This window comes from Ammospiza caudacuta, chromosome 2 (assembly GCF_027887145.1).
Source record: "Ammospiza caudacuta isolate bAmmCau1 chromosome 2, bAmmCau1.pri, whole genome shotgun sequence".
NCBI lineage: Eukaryota > Metazoa > Chordata > Aves > Passeriformes > Passerellidae > Ammospiza > Ammospiza caudacuta.
Window position 1 is genome coordinate 103,629,813 of NC_080594.1, and position 17,020 is coordinate 103,646,832.

At 43.9% G+C, this 17,020-nt stretch overlaps 1 protein-coding gene across 2 annotated transcripts; it reads right to left on the reverse strand.

The window, feature by feature from the left end:
* Positions 1 to 316: 316 nt before the first annotated feature.
* On the reverse strand, positions 317 to 16,800 carry ASB9 (ankyrin repeat and SOCS box containing 9). Of its 2 annotated transcripts, XM_058822484.1 has the most exons (8): positions 16,531 to 16,800; positions 11,830 to 11,909; positions 10,758 to 10,865; positions 8,438 to 8,588; positions 7,691 to 7,825; positions 6,177 to 6,368; positions 3,003 to 3,169; positions 317 to 1,853 (listed from the first exon to the last, which is right to left on the reverse strand). In XM_058822484.1, the coding sequence occupies exons 1-7, from the start codon at positions 16,622 to 16,624 to the stop codon at positions 3,045 to 3,047; spliced, it is 885 nt and encodes a 294-aa protein (XP_058678467.1). In that variant the 5' UTR covers positions 16,625 to 16,800; the 3' UTR covers positions 317 to 1,853; positions 3,003 to 3,044. The 2 variants fall into 2 exon arrangements, with proteins under 2 accessions (XP_058678467.1, XP_058678475.1); XM_058822492.1 differs by lacking the exon at positions 3,003 to 3,169.
* Between the last annotated feature and the right edge of the window lie 220 nt (positions 16,801 to 17,020).

Genomic DNA, 17,020 nt, shown 5'->3' on the forward strand with positions numbered 1-17,020 from the left:
ATTTCTATGTCCTTTTCACTAACCCTCAAGTGAGCAAAGAAGGAATTTCAGGAGTCCAGCTCTACATTAAAACATCGACAAAAGGTAAGATTTGTACAGTATTTGCATTTTAGTCTCATATTTACTATAGTTTTATTTGAAGGAAATATTCTGTTCACTACCTGCCTGCAGGTGGGATTGCAAGACATTAGAATTCAAAACTCCATAGTATCAGTCAATCCACAAAATTAGGCTTATCATTTAAAAACTGAATGAAAAAAAATTAACAAGCAAAAGAGTATGAAATATTTATTTCTGAGAAAATATCCTACAAAATTCTGTGACTTAACTACCAATAAACTGTTTACATAAAAATAAGAAAGAATGTGATTAAATATATTCCTGACAATCATTTAAATCCTGCATTATATTTTTAATGGTTTCAAATATAGAAAAAATCCAAACCTCACCTATAAAGAGCTTATTCAGTTTGCATTTTGTACTTTTACAGTTTATAACTGGATAAGTGTTGATGCATAAAGCTGCAATTCACCAGTGTTGACCACAATTTTTATGAAAATAAATAAGTAAACACACAGAGATGATACAAACTGAGCATACAGAATTCATCCTAATTCCACTTGGGCAGAGAAGTTCAAGTAAACAGAGTCATACCATGAAATTTTTATAAGAAAAGCAAACTAGAAGCAGCACCCTCACCTGGTTCTCAGAGCAATTTTCTCCTGGTATTATAATTACTCCTATAAACCCATTGACTGAAGTTGCAAAATAAGATGCATAAAGGCAAAAGTAAAATTAGTACATAAAAAATATTCATCATCTTCTTCATCATCTGGAATATAATGAGATGGATCTCCAGCTTTTCCACTGTGTCACCAAAGCAACTTTAATGTCCAAAATTTAAGCGCTAGGTTCACTGTCCATTCCTTGCCTGTTCAATGCAGATTCAGCTTAACTAAGACAGTGATTTTAGAAGAATATACCTTTCCCATCCCAGATACCTGCTTTTATTTAACCTCTGTGAAAACAGATGTCTACTTTTCTTTCTGGGCATGAGGAAAACAATATAGAAATCCATCTTAAACCAGCCAGTTGATTTTTACATGGCTCAAATATGTGTGATGAATTGGGTCAGATAAGTGACACATTCCCAAGTGTCTCTATCACCAAAGGAGTTAGAGATCTAGCTCTGTGTGTCACTTTGTCCCATTAGGGTACAATTCAGTGTCCCACAAATCCAACAGAACTGTGATGTGTCAGCACAAAAGAATCAAACCATCACACTGGATACCTATAGCCAGCAGTCATGCTGAGCAGACAAGGATTTGAATTGTGATTTACATCACATACCAGCACCCAGGCAGCATTTGACCTCTCCTCTCTAACCCTCCCCTTGCACAAGGCAGGCTGGCACTGCTCACACTGGTGAACACCAAAATCAGCTTTCATGTATCTGAAGGCTGCCAGTCTCTCCACTCCTGAGCTGAGGGCTCTGTATCTCTCATTGCTGCTGTTAGTGATCTCAGCAGCTTCTGCACTCCCAGCCCTCTCTTACAGAGTCTCCACAGAGAAGCGAAAAGGGATCTCCAGAAGCACTGAAGTGTGTGGCTGCCCCTTGAGCTCAGGGGTGACATGGAAGCCCCTCAGGGTGCTGGGCATGCTGCTGGCCCCAGGTGATGCACAGGCACTTGGGTTTAGAGCTCAAAAGGAAACAGGGCAATGGGAAGAAGAGCTGGAGTCTCAGCATCCTTGCTCCCTGATACATCCATCGGGCAGCTGATATCCCCAGGGGAGCACCCAAGGGAGCAGAGTGGTCACAACTGCACTTCGGTTTGTGGCAGCAGGACCCATTTCTGAAAGGGAAAGAAAAATGCCCAGTGTTAATGTTTAGCTGGAAATAATTGTTCTTATGACCTCAGTGGAATAAGAACTACATATGTCATACACTGAGTCAACTGCCCAGCAAATGAGCAGGGGGCAGTAATTGCCCACTGCTTTTAAATTTGGAACGAACTTTGATTTCATTGTTTGTTTTATGACCACACATCAGAGGCATTATTATTACCACTCCCATGGAAAATGCTCTGAATGAGGTAGCAGCTCTCTCAGAAAGAAAAAAAATTATCTCACTGTTAATATTTTCTTGGGTGGAGAAGGGGTCTAGAAGCTGTTGTTTTTCTGATGCATGCTGAAAAATGCTTAGGAAATACCACCTAATTTTCAGAGCAGAAAAGAAGAGTACTCAATGCTTGCTACTGATAGCCTGTTAGCCTGTGTCCTTGAAAATTAACATGCTGCAAGGAGAAAATGGGTAGTTCTGAAGTGTCTTCTATGTCTCAAAGTATCAGGAGTAATTTTCTTTATTGGATGATTAAAAACTTTTGCCCCATTACTATTGCACTGTATGGGGCTGCCATCAGCAGTGACATATTTGCTGTCAGGGCAGAAATGCTTCTTTCAGATGCTGGCCTAAATGCAAATAATTGCTGATTGGTGCTTATCTGCTGGCAGCGTGATACCCTTAGAAAATAAATAACTTCTGCCACAGGGCCCTCCTTGCTTGGCAGCTGGGTTCCCTTGGGTTCCCTCCCCTTCCTCGTGGTGACAGGCACGTGAGCACTGCTTACAGAGAAAGCTTTCTGCAGTTCTCCTGGTCTGCCTCATCTTCACATGAAATGCTGTTACTGCTGGCTGGATATGTGTTTTCTTTGTAAGGGCTTGTCAACCACAAGACCTGTGAAATTGTGCCAGAGAATCAGATCTATTTTAAATTGTTACGCTAATTTTCTGTGCTTTCAAGGGTGCCCTCACATCACATTTCCAAGTTCCACCATGCAGGATTGTTCCTTTTCAAATGGATTTGGTGGGGGTGATGGCACTGGGGACTGAGCAAGTTGGTCAGTCCTGTGCTTCTTTGACCTGGGCTTTACTGGAAATTAAAAATTGCCATAAATTATCATTGCAAATACTGGCAACACTAGTGATGAAAAAAGTCCACAAACCTTGTTGTGTTATTAAAGGCACTGTTTTCAACATGAAAAGGCTCAAATGTGGAGAAGAAAATGTTTCAGCTCATCTGGGAGGAGAAGTCCAGTTATTTTTTGATGCTGCTGGTGTCCAAAGCACCTCCTGATGCACAGGCGGCACAGCTGCATCAAGGACAGTGGCCCTGAGAGAGATCCAGGGACAGGTTACACACAAGGCTTTATAATACCAAGACTATAAACCTGAAAGAGCAGCTGTGCAAACCACCTCCTGCCTCTCACCAGGTTTTCACACTCAGCAGTGAAAAGTCAAACCTGCATCCCCCAAAGGACACCTGCCTACCTGCAATCCAGTCCTTGCCTCGTCACTCTGTCATTACTCAAGCATCAGCCTTTCCCTTTTAAGCTGTACAAATGTTTGTACTGTCTGAGAAGAGATGATTGATGCTACTTTAAAAGCCGTTCCCTCCTCTCACCTCCCCAGTGAGATCAAAGCTTTCACTCCACTGCTTTCTTGAGGCATATTTCATAACAGTGATGATGAACACATAGCAAAAGAAGCACTTTATAGTTCTTTATTTAAACCTTCCAGGTGAACTGGTCCCACATTGATAGATGGGAGCCCTGTTGAAGAATCTTTGTCACTTTGTAAAAAAATCTAAGTGAAAATCCTTTTCAGGAAGAGGAGGATCCTATATGAAGCTCTACCTGCAGCACCCATCAGTGCTCAGCCCTGCAGAGCTGGGTTTGCACAGGGGTGATGAGTGTGTAGGGGGGCAGGGGCTATGGGAGGGGAGGACAGGTAAAAGATGGGCACCAATGAGGGGGTTGGATGCAGGGAATGGGGAGAACATGATAGGGACACTGCAGAGAGCAAGAGGGAGGTGAGCTGGGAAGGGACAGTTTAGGTGCTCTCTCTCCTGCAAAGCAGAAGGAAGGAAGGGAGGCCACAACAAAAATGCAGTGAGGTGGCAGCTTTGAACAGCTTTTGACACTTCCCTCCTGCAGGACACCACACTTCCAGCAGCTCTGCAAGGCTGAAAGCTGCTGTGCTATCACAATGGTTGCACCTTCTAGGAGGCAGCATGAGAGTTGTTACCCTGTTCTTGGGTAAAAAACAAGGCAAGCTAGTTAAACTATTGCAGTATCACTCTGCACTTGTGCTTGACTCTGATCCCACAGATAAAGGCTCTGCCTGCAAACATCTCACTAAAAAAACAAAAGCTTCCATTAAGAGAAAAAACAACCAAGCCCAAAACATGAAGACTTATCAAAACACAAGCAGTTACACTACACTGGAAAATATTTTGCAAACACAAGCACACAGTACATTTTTGGAGCATTAACCAATTCTCCCACCCCCACACAGGACTGTTCCTGAGATGTAAGCAGGTATGATGGTCCAGCAGCACAGTGAACTGCTGGAAGGGAACCACCACAGGCACTACACCTGCCCTGGGCTGGTCCTGAGAGGGTGACTGGGTCAGCACACTCACAACTCATCTCTGGTGGCCAAACACTCTCCCTGCAGGCTGCCTGGCCATGGGCTGCAGGGCTCCAGCAGCTGGCTCTGGGGGCAGAGGAGCCTGCATGGAGGAGAGCAGCTCCTGCACCACTCTGCCAGATCACAATTGCTCAGCCAGCCAAAGCAGCCAGACATCAGCTGTCCACAGGCATGACCCCACTCAAAGAAGGGCACCTTGGAGAACATCAGAAAAACCACTATTCCACAGGAAAATTTCCTCCAGGCATTTATTGTTTCTGATTTTGATTGCTGAATTTCACTTAGAAAGGTCCTCACTGCCCATGCTGTCAGCTCAGCCTGAGCAGTGTTCCAGGCCAGAAGCACAGGGCGTGCCTGAAATGTTTTTCTATCTGAAATAAACAGGACACATGCAGTGCCACAGGAGTCAGGAAATGAATGCAGCACGGACTGGAACTCAAAGAGATCACTGTTCTGTGTGCCATAGATTACGCTGGGAAACCAAATATCCTTTGCTCATGCATAACATGCACAGCACAGTTGCTTCCATGCAACTTTCATGTTACTTTTTCAAGCAGGGCCTGATTCATCACTTTGCTATTCCAATTTTACCTTTCCGTGGTAACAATGTCATCAATGTGTAACTGTTTTAAACAAATCATCAATTTTTTTAAAACAATGAAAATTCAGATTATTTAGTAATGTATATAGCTTGCTGACTGACTGAGAATATCTAAGGAAGAACGCAAGTATAAAAACGAGTAGACACTATGGATCTCATTCTAATTTCCCTCAATAATAAGTAACATTTTTCTCCATAATTCATTAAAGATTTCATAATCAATAAAATAAAATTACCTGAAACTATTAATTTACAAGTATGAAATAGAATCTTCCTAAATTTTAAGCTTATGGTTTGATACTGCTGTTATTATTCAGCACATGTTTGGTCTTTAGAGAAAGTCTAGTGTATAATTGAATATCAATATATAATTCCTGTGCAATTTCCCTTAATATTAAAAAAAAATCATGTAGCCTTTAATTTTAAAGATACTTTTTCTATGTAACAGTTTGGCCCAAGAATAAAAGCAAAGGACAAAGAATTAAAACCCATGTTCAATATACCTTTTCTAGTATTTCATGCATTAAATTTTTTTTGCTTGCAAATCTGCATTTATGCATTTGTGCTGAGACAAAACTGACCTACTATATCTGATCTACTGTATATCCAGAGATCCCAAACCTCATCCTCCCTACCTAGCCTTAATTCCCATCAGAGGTGATTTGCTGCCTGCATTTGTCAGCATACCCCATGGAACACTCCTGGGTCTACTGCTGTCTGACACAAGGGAACTGACACATTCTGACTAAATTCAAAGCTTTAGGCAATTTTAAAAAGCTACCATTAATTTATAAGGCATCTTTTGCTTGTTTATTCACCCTAAACTCTATTTTGCATTAAATGGCAAGGTCAAGATGATTGCTTCCTGATGCAGAAGATTAAAAATCTGGAGGTTCAGGATGGGTTATTTTTGTTATGGTTGTCACTGTCAGTTCACCACTATATTCTGGCACTTGAACAATGTCCCTAGTCAGCAAATGGAGGCAAGCTCAGTTATTCCCAGTTTCCTAGCACTAGCAGCCTGGAACAGCCTAGCCCTGTGCAGCAGTCTGTGTGGGTTTTCCCTAAAACAGGTTCTAAGGGGCACCTTCTCTCTGCAGGAACAGCTGGCCCAGAGGGCAGCCAGGTGGGACCAGGTCCACTGGCCTCTTGTTTTCAGCATTCTTCAGCCACAGGTCTGCTCCAAAGTCCACCAGCAGCTTCACCAGCTCCATGCTGCAACTCCTGGCAGCCGTGTGCAGAGGGGAGTCCAGGCCCTTGCCGCTGTTCACGTTTGCTCCTGAACAACAGGAGGGGCAAACAACAGTGAGAACACACCCAGGCCTGCACAGCAGCCCATTTGCATTCCCTGCACCAGCTGCTACTTCTCTGAGTAACACACAAGTGCTGGAGCCTGCACCCAGAGCTGGGCTCCCTTACGCTGGGGCTTGGTGCTACAGCTGGCACGAGCACAACTCTCACTGGCTGAGGAGTGGGGCTGTGAATAGGAAAATGATCCCAGAGGAATGGTGCAGCCCAGCCCAAGGGTATCTTGGAGCAAGACAGAGGTGTAGTTCCACCTATGGACCACCTCTGCTTCCCATCTCTTAAAATAAATGCAGGATTTCAACATGCTCTGTACTGGAGGCTTAAGCTTGTGGGATTTCCAAAAAGTATCTGTTAGGGGAAAAATGTGAGGATGGAAAAATTCCAGAGGTCCTTGGTCAAAGAGGGCATAAGCACCCCTGATGAGAGCTCCCCCATTCATTACCCTGGATTAACGGCTCCTAAAACACCCTAAGAAAGGTGAGCTGCAGAAATAATTCAAAACTATAATATTTTTAGAGTACCCATTCCCATATACAGGAGGCAGCAGAAAAATTTAGCAGAAAAAATAGATGCCAAACATTTAATTTAGATTAAATTAAAAATATTTCAATTAATTTTTACTTGACTTCTTCCCAAAAAAGGTCACTGTACTAAACAGTGACCTGCTAAAATGTCATAATTCATGATTTGTGCTTGTTTTTTTCTAAAGTAGCTTTGTCGGTCCATCATTTTTGTACCAGCTATGTGGCTACTTTAGGTTATATGGTCCCTTTGGCTAGAAGACCTGTACTACAGTGGATAACAAGAAATGGTTTTGTGTAATTACCCAAGCATTTGTGTGAGGCAAAGGATATAGTGCTGAACCTTCTTCTGTGTTGGAAATGTCTCCCACTTTTTATGAACTCGTTGGAAATCAAAACATGTTTGCAGAAATACTATGTAAAGATGGCTGAGTCAATTGTTTTAGGTAAAGAGGAGGTAAAAAAAAATTAAAATAAAATGTCTTCCAGTTCACTTCAAATAACCACAGCCGCACATGCACAGACACTGGAAAGGACATCTTGTTTCATGCACAATCAGCCATGTGAAATCCAGGATCACCCATCATTTTGCTGTGAGCTATCAAGCTAAATTCCTCATCCCCCTGCTACCACATTTAACCAGAGCTGCTCTTAGGAGTGAAACATTTCCTGGTCCCAAAGCAGGAGCTCCCCTAAATCTTTGATGCAAAGATAATCCAAAGATAGATGTTGCAGGAAATGAAAGCACACCATTCTTTATTTTTGTTTTTACCTGACTCAAGCAGCTTCTTGGCACAGCTCACTTGCTGGTTCTCACATGCTACATGGAGTGGAGTACCCAGGTGCTTGATGTTGTGATCTATATTCACCCCACGGGACGCAAGGAGTTCAACACATTGCACATGACCTTAAAAGGGATAAAGGAAGAGTCAACTCACAGAGATCAGGCTTTTTTTTTTTGCAGCAAATTCTCTGTTGCAGCAGTGTGGTTTGGCAAAGATTCAATGTTTTGTCAAGAGGTGGTAGTGTAATACTTTGATCCACTCCAATGGATGCAGCCAGCAAAACAGGAGCTGAAAAGCCACATTCAGCACAGCAGGCTAAAGCCTCACAGGCTAAAGCCCTCACATTTTATCTCACTCATTTCAGATGTCTATTGAAGATGAGATTAATCACTCCATGGTTATCTCCACTCCTTTTGAAGCTATCCAGACATCTCCCTCAAATGTCCACGTTGCAGGCACTGCACGATTTGGACACTGCATTCCCTTCCAGGTGAACTCAGAGGATCTGATAGCTGAGCTGACCTGCCCTTGAGGAGCAACAGGGGTGGGAAGAACTGCACCCCTCATGATGAGACCAATTAGCAAGGCATTTTACATGACCCAGACCAAGATTTTCTTGGTTTGGGTCATGTAAAATGCCTTGCTAATTGGCAGTAATAAAGATCTTCTTTATCTCCCTCCTCCACTTCAGCGGTGCTAGCAGCATGGAAAGGAGGCTGATGCTGTGGGGTTACCTCTCTTAGCAGCTTCGTGGATGGGAGATGCCAGGTCACAGGGTGGTTGCAGGCTGGCTCCATGCTCCAGCAGTAAATTCAAGCAAGCCACACTGCCACTGACACAGGAGTTGAACAGGGGTGTGTGCCAGTCAACAGTCACTCCATTCACCTGGGGGAAAATAACACAGAAATCCAGCAAGACTTTTGTCTTCTTGGTATTTCAGAACTGATGATAATGAACCAGTTTCTCAGCAGAAAATGGGGGTTTCGATATTCTTTATTTAACTCCATGGCAAAACTCCCCAGTGCTTCTGAAAACACAGAATCACAGAATCACAGAATCACAGAATTTTCAAGACTGGAAGAGACCTATAAGATCATCTAGTCCAGCCGATGTTCTAACTGTTCAGCTAGATCATGGCAGCAAGTGCCACATCCAGTCTTTTTTTAAATTCTTCAAGGGATGATGCCTCTACCACCTCACTGGGTAAATGATTCCAGTTTCTGACCACTCTTTCTGTGAAGTATTTCCTTCTTACTTCTAACTTACCTTTTCTCCAGGCTGAACAACCCCAGCTCCCTCAGTCGCTCTTCATATGGCTTGTGTTCCAAGCCCCTTATTAGTTTCGTTGCTCTCCTCTGGACACGCTCAAGTAACTCAACGTCCCTCTTAAAGTGAGGGGCCCAGAACTGGATACAGTACTCCAAGTGAGGCCTCACCAGTGCCGAGTACAGGGGAAGAATGACCTCTCTGTTCCTGCTGGCCATACCATTTCTGATACTGGCCAGGATGGCATTGGCCCTCTTGGCTACCTGGGCACATTGCTGGCTCATATTCAATCGACTGTCAACCAGCACCCCCAGGTCCCTTTCCACCTGGGCACTATCCAGCCACTCCATCCCCAGCTTGTATCGGTACAGGGGATTATTATGGCCGAAGTGCAATACTCGGCACTTGGACTTATTGAAGTTCATCCCATTTGATTCTGTCCATTTGTCCAGCCGTTCCAAGTCTCTCTGGAGAGCCCTACACCCCTCTAGTTGATCTACACTCATACCCAATTTGGTATCATCAGCGAAACTACTAATAAAAGACTCTAAGCCCTCATCCATATCGTCAATAAAAATATTGAACAAAACTGGTCCCAACACAGAACCCTGAGGGACACCACTTGTGACTGGTCGCCAGCTAGATGTGACACCATTCACCAGCACTCTTTGGGCCCGGCCATCCAGCCAGTTTTGAACCCAGCAAAGGGTATTCCTATCCAGACCACGGCCAGCTAGCTTGTGTAGGAGTATGCTATGGGAAACAGTGTCGAAGGCCTTTCTGAAATCCAGAAAAACAACATCTACAGCCTTCCCTGCATCCACTAGCTGGGTTACCTGATCATAAAAAGTGATCAGGTTAGTTAGACATGATTTTTCATTAAAATGATCATTAAAAAAGCAATTTTTTTAATTGCCCCCAAGTCTCTCCTACTGAAAAAAAAAAACCAAAAACCAAACCAAACCAAACCAAAAAAAAACCCCCCAAAAAAAAAAACCCAAAAAAAAACCAATCAAAAAAACCCAACACCCCCCAACACCCCCCCCCCCCCCCAAAAAAAAAAACTATCAGGGCCACTCCAGGGTCTCTCAGGAGTCTCAGGAGTTACCAAGCTAAATTTATTACCATTTCTCAGTTATCTTAGCTGAAACATACCTACCCATAGCCCTCTCCTGAAACAGTCCATTTTTGGCTGAAAGTGTGCAACCCGTCCTTATTTTTTATTTATTTTTTTAAATTTTAAACTGAAAGGTAAAATCTAGGAAGGTAATGTATGTATGAATTAATTTTCTTATTCACTAGAATTTTCAAGTTAACTTGAAAAGTAGTGGACATGAGACACCATTTTACTTGCATCTTGTTTCCATTTTCTTCCCATTTTTTGTCCTAACAAAAAAAATGTTAGGACAAAAAATTGGAACCTAACATTCCTATGCCTCTACTTAAGATTCTGTGTATGTGTATTGATACCAATAAGATTAATGTGTGCATAAAACAAAACACACTCTTTACTGCTGCAGAATTATAAACACTTTGCAAGATGAACTTCCCCTTGTTCTTGTGAAAGATGAGAACATTTCATCCTCATCTAAAGAACAATAATAATTGTTGCTTATATCTGTGCTTTTTGGATTGATTTATTAGGAAGTGCATGTCATAAGTACCTTCAGCAGAGCTAAGTACAGAATGTAAATCACAGAGATACTCTGCCATGACATCACATGGCATTAAAGTGTGGTAATACGACATCTAACACTGGAGAAGGTGGTCTGTCCATCACCTGCTCACCTGAGCACCATGTTTTAGCAGGACACTGGCACAGGCAGCATGACCCCCTAAGCAGGCTTCATGGAGAGGAGACACCTGGTCTGCTGTAACAAGATTGACATCATTCCCCTGGTAAGATAATGGAAAATATCATTACAACCAACTACTAAAACCCTCATATAAAAATCCACAATTAAAAAAAACCTCTTTAAAAGCCTTATGTAACCAGACCTTCCCCAGCTGTCTGGAGCTATTCCTCTCACAAAGTAAGAGATGAAGGGGATGAAGGGGCTGTGATGTTTCGGCTGGAGTGGACACTGGCAGAGCATACCTGAGGCCATGCCTTGCACACCCTGAAAACCAGCACAAAACCTGAGTGCACTGTCCAATGGGACAATATGTTGTGGTTGTTTGACTGGCTGGAATCCTGAAATGCTCTTGAAGTATTTTCTGCTCTTTGCCTCGAGGCAGCCACTGAAGGGAAGAAATGCATCAGAAACATTGGTTGGATTCCACAGGATCTTTTGTTTCTAACAATCCTGGTGCTCCAGAAGACTAAGCTGGAAGAGTCTCCAACGCCCCTTCCCTTTCCATTACCTCCTTCACAGGTTAAACCCAGGAATTTTGAAGAAACAAAGTGGTGAGGTTCAGAAATCACTTCTACCTATCCCTGACCTTCTGGAGGGACCAGGGATATGCTGAGGCACTTCAGAAACAAATGTCTGGTGACTGAATTGAAGCCTCAGGCAGACCCACAACTGGCTCCAGAGCTGGCCCCAAAACTGCTCACAGGCACACACAGGAGGTGCAGAGGAGCTGCCCTTGGCCATCCAGAGATCCCAGTGATCCCATCACCTCTGCCACAGTTAACATATCACCCAGGATAGCTCAGCGCATCATCAAATCAGTGCACAAAGCTTGTGCTGGGCAAGGAACTGACTGTAGGAAAGAAAAGCCTGTTGCATGCAGATTTCTCTGTGGCCGGGTTAACACAATTCTCTCACCCTGAAGTTTCACAGTAAAGCACAGAGTGCTGAACATTCATCCACAGAACAAACCCTGCAGAGACCACATGAAGCCAGGGGAGAGGTACCTGTTCAATGAGCTTCTTCAGGGAAAGCAGACGCCCATGGATAGCAGCATCATGTAAAGGAGACCAGTCTGAAACAAAGTCTGCACAAAAATAAAGACAGGAAAAAGGCTAAAAACTCTATTTCATTAGCATACTTTACTTCAACTGTGTGACCTCCCTTCTACTTTATTGGAGCTGCCAAGATTTCTTTGGAGCAGATGCTGTGAGGGAGACAGACAAGAAAATGGTTTCCCTCTGGTGCATTTTAACTCATCCCATGTTTGCACTGTGCAGCAGCATTTCCCTCCAGAAGACAGGAGAGGGATTTGCAGAACATCACCTGGCTCTGGCTGAGCTTGTCCCTCTCTCTGAATTATTCCCAGTGCCTTTTTTTTTGGTCACAAACTTATTACATTTTACCAATTATCTCAAAAGGAATATGTTTTGAAGAGGGTTTGGCTGGTCAGTCATTTACCCCTGCTCAGAGCTGGACTAGAGTAAACAACACTTGGCAAGAGAAGGGACCAAAGTACAAGGAGAAAAATTGTGCTACCTGTTGATTCTGTCTTTCAGTTTTCAGTGTTTGCTATGAGAGGGGCATTCTAAGTAATAGCTGTGTTCTCTGCACTGCTGAAACACCAAGTGAGGTACAGCATGTATACACTGTGCAAATATTAATAGAGGGAGATCTTCAGTATTACAGATTTTATGGCTCATAACCAGCTGACAGCAATAATCCCTCTGGGAGATATTTACATCCCAGCACTCTAAACCCAGTGTCTGCTCTGTGTCACTGTCCCAGGTTCCCCCTGGGAGGGAAGGGAAGCCTTTACAGAGGGTTCACATTTCACACAGCTTCCTGTGGAAAGATGTTTTGCTGTTCTCTGGGGGATGTCCCACTCTCCTGTCACTAACTACAGAGAATACTCCAGTGGCCAATTTGCTGGCTGAGCTGCTGAGGTTCTCAGGAACCATATTAGAGCACATGCATGGAATGGAATCCTTAACAGTAGGAAGTCTGCCTTCAGTAAAAAAACCCTAATAAGCCACTATAATTCCTTAAAAGAATGTTTACACATAAGCTGATGATCATACAGGTTTTAAATTAAAGTAAGATATATTTAGGCCAGACATAAAAATGTGGTGGTGTGAAATAATGGAACAGGTTGCCTAGAGAGGTGGGAGATTCCCATCTGTGGAAAGATTCAAGGTCAGGTTGGATGGGACCCTGAGCAACCTGGTCTAGTGGAAGGTGTTCCTGCTCATTGCAGGGGTGTTGGACTAGATAACCTTTAAAGGTCCCTTCCAATCTAAACCTGGCTATGAATCTATGAATTAGCTTTTAAAGAAATCAGTATTCTCTGTTATTAGCATCATTTGAGCTCTGCCTGCCTCCTTCTATGTTCCATGGGCTGCATCCCACAACAGTTACAGCTTCATGAGGTTTCCAAACATCCTTTGGCTTTAGCAAATGGACAGCCAATTCTGGAAGTTGTGGTTTCTGGTTCATAAGGACAGCAAAAGTGGGCTACAATTATTAAAGCACAGAATGATTAACTGACTAAACCAGCTTTGCTCTAAGTGATGTGTGTCAAATTGATGCTTATCTGACTGTGCTGTTGTTCTTGCTGGTCCTGCCTGTGTTACAGTCAGTTGTGTTTCCAGGGTATGCAAAAAGCTTTTCCCATTTAGAAACTAACGCCATTGGCTAAACTGCATGAGTTGTAAGGGAAGTATGTTTGTAGATATTCTAAAAATCTAGATTGAAATACAAGTTATTTGAGCTGCAATTGGAACTTTTTTTGGCCACACAAATATTGGCAGGCGTTTGTGCCTGTACCAACCTGTGCACTGTACCAACTTATGATGCCATCATGTCATGATGATATAAGAGGGACATATCCACGTGTGGATCTTATCCATTCAGTCCTTGCTTGAGAAAAGATAGCTTTCTGCTGAAACTCTAAAAAGAGCCAGACCAGCCATCTGTGGACTGGCCATTGGCTTGCAAGTTTCCAAGTTTTAACAGTGAATTAAAAGATTGACCATATAAGCATTAAAAATAGATGTCAGTGAAAAATCAAAGAGATATATGCTAACACATAATCTATTTGGGAGTTCTGTAACTGAGAGAAACCAAGAGTTTTATCCTAGGTGGAAGTGGAGCCCCATGGTGTCCCTTGGGAGTCCATCACACCAGCCTTGGATACCTTGGGAGGAGCAGGATTGAAGGAATGACTGATGACTAATTGTGATGGCAGAATTCCAGATCTGCTGCCAGATCTGCACAGCCCCAGGCTGAGGTCTCTCCTGCCCTACCTCTATATCCAGCAAACACCTCTAACCTGAAGCAATGCCAGGCAGGCAAACCTCCTGGAAGGAATGGAAATTTCCCCAGTTTCTTGACCCAAGGCATCACCTCCTGGCAAATAACCCTATTTCTATTTTCTGCCTGCTCCAGGCTGGAACTCAAGTTTCTTGCCTGGAAGAGGAGAAAGGCTGCAGTGGATTTCCGTGTCCCACTGCCCTCTTTTACACTTCAGAAGAGGCACACTGTCAGCATTTAAAAGATCTGTATTGTATTTGATTAAGATCTAAGCAAATGTCAATTCCAGCTGACCATGGGCTTTCAAAATCCTGATCCAGTGACTTTCATGAATGTGCCCAGAGCACTCTGCCACCAGAGCTGCACATGGAGTAGCAAGGCCAGTGTATGTGGGGGACACATCTGTTCACTGTATGTACCACCACTGCAATAAGGATTCCTCACTGTCAAAAACAGGTACAACTGCTCTTTCACAAAGAAACAAGATGATTTGTCCAAATTTGAATTTTACCAACACCTCAGTCCACAGGGAGGCTGAGTCAGACCCCAGGAGTTCAGTATCTAGACATCCAAATCCCTCTGGCTTTCAGTGGCTTTGGGTCACCTAGCTCCCCTCCCACTGCAGCAAACTCCAGCCAGCCCAGGGTTACATTAAACCTCTTGTCATATTTGATGGCATTGCCATCACTCAGGCACGTGACACTGGCAGGGTGGTGTACACAGAGGGAATCTCATAGCAATAACCATGCACACATGCAAATTCTGACTGCTCCCTGTGCACAACAGAGCTCTCACAGGACCTTTCTAGAGCACTGCTTTTTGTGGTGATGGCTGAAGCAACTTTTCCCAACCTCTGACCATGTGAGGGCATTCCACCCTCCGTGCCTGTCCCCAGGCCGGTTTCCTCCCATGCCTCTCACGCACAGTGCAACTTGAAAGGCGCTCTTAAGTCCTTCCAGTGCAGGTTTGCTCTTGCACTCATATTTGCAGATACAAAATCCTAAAGCTTTATACAGAACAGTATTACAAATGGTATTATTCATACTCAAAGGCTGTCCCTTAAAGTTTGTGATATACACAGCCTGAGCCAAATACATTCCCGCTGGAAACTGCCAGCAGAGCTTACTGACTCTGCTGAGGAACTGGCAGACACAAAAGGAATGGACTGAACTTTGATTTTCAAAGGACCAAATGATCTGTGTGCAGCACTGTGCCGTGTGGGATTCCCTCCTTCAACCCTCCATTTTTCTGGAGCTCATCTCCAGTGTGCACTGGTTCTATTTCACACTGTTAATAATAATATTGCTGTGCCTTCCTGCCCACCCCAGCCTCAGGCTGTACGTACGTGGCACACACAAGGGCAGGCCAGCTACACTGCAGATAGGCTGGTCAGCCTTGCATTTTGGTTTTATGCTCTTAATTTTCAACTTGGTATTAATGGAAACATCCAGAACAGCCCATAAAAAGAGCAAGGATAGCATAAAGTCACATTTTCTGAATTTACCTCATTCCATCTGCACTCGGCATTAGATGAAGGAGTAGCTTCACAGAAACAGAGCCACATTGAACACATCCAGCTCAGGATATGAAGTTAAATTACTTGTCTTTTTTTACCGTGTCATATTTTCAATGGCTCTGGGCCAGACACAGAGCAATGACTGGAGTGAGGCCATTTGTCTGAGTAACTGCTCACTATTATGTGCATAAAACACAACAGCACTGGTCACAGCAATGCCACTGCAGAAGAACCCAAGAGGCTCAGCTCAAACAACACTTAGATCTGTTCATCTGAAAGGGGAAAGGATAAAAGATAAAGGGAAAAAAAAAAAGAAGATAAGACAAAAAGGAAAAGCAAAAATTAAAATAATCAAAAGAAAGAAGGAAAGCAAGGAGGAAGGAAAAAAGAGGAAAAGAAAAAGAAAAAGAAAAAGAAAAAGAAAAAGAAAAAGAAAAAGAAAAAGAAAAAGAAAAAGAAAAAGAAAAAGAAAAAGAAAAAGAAAAAGAAAAAGAAAAAGAAAAAGAAAAAGAAAAAGAAGGAATTGAGCCAGTGCTGAGCTTCCTGCTGGGACTAATTTAAGTCAAACACGCCACATTTCAACTTTTTTCTCAGCGTGCTGTGTTCCAAGTGCTGCATTCGTTTCTGCCTGCACAAAACGCAGTACAAAACCAGCCACTCTTTCCTATGACACGATAGGAAAACAACCAAAATTTCAATACCAAACAGAAATAGCTTTTTAAAATCCCCTCAGAAGTACAAAGGCATGGGGGTGTTTTGTGGGGCGGACTGAGTTCCTGTACCGAAGCAGGACACAGGAGCAGCAGCAGCTCTGCAGCCTGTCCCTGTCCCTTGCTGTCTCGGGCAGGGCAGAGCCCTGTCCCCAGTTGGTGTCACTTACCCCTCATCCGCGGGGCACCCGGCGCTGCTACACACGCCTGGCCTCCAGCTCCGTGCAGCTTGCTGGCATTCTGATCTGTTCTCTCATCAGCCATCTCAGCCCTGTCTGCTCAGCCGCTGTTTTTTCACTTTGCGCTCGGTTCCCAGAGTTCAAATTCCATCGTTCCCGGCGAGCCCCCAGCGGCCGGAGCGCTCCCTGGCGCAGACCGTGCCCGCATGAGGCGAGCAGCGCTGGCGGCGGCCGGGCCGTGGTGCCGGCAGCTCCCCGGGCACGAACCCGAGCACCTGGGCTGGGATTTGCCGCAGCAGCTCCCGGGCTCGGCAGCCAGCGACCCGGCCGAGCGAGAGATGGGCCTGATGTCACATCCTCTCCAGCGCGACGCCCAATCGGGGCGCCCGCCGCTCATTTTTTATCAGGAAGGAAATTCTTAGTTTGCCAAAAATACGAGACAGAAAGAGCCAGTTCAACTAGTTGAGCAAACTCTGCCTGC

What these genes read in the sequence shown, in the direction of transcription:
- ASB9 (XM_058822484.1), bottom strand. Translation starts at nt 16,624, where the DNA reads ATGGCTGATGAGAGAACAGATCAGAATGCCAGCAAGCTGCACGGAGCT. An exon ending in TGCTAAAACATGGTGCTCAG is followed by an intron (nt 8,589 to 10,757) that starts GTGAGCAGGTGA and finishes ATTTTCCCCCAG; the next exon opens with GTGAATGGAGTGACTGTTGA. An exon ending in CCACGAAGCTGCTAAGAGAG is followed by an intron (nt 7,826 to 8,437) that starts GTAACCCCACAG and finishes ATCCCTTTTAAG; the next exon opens with GTCATGTGCAATGTGTTGAA.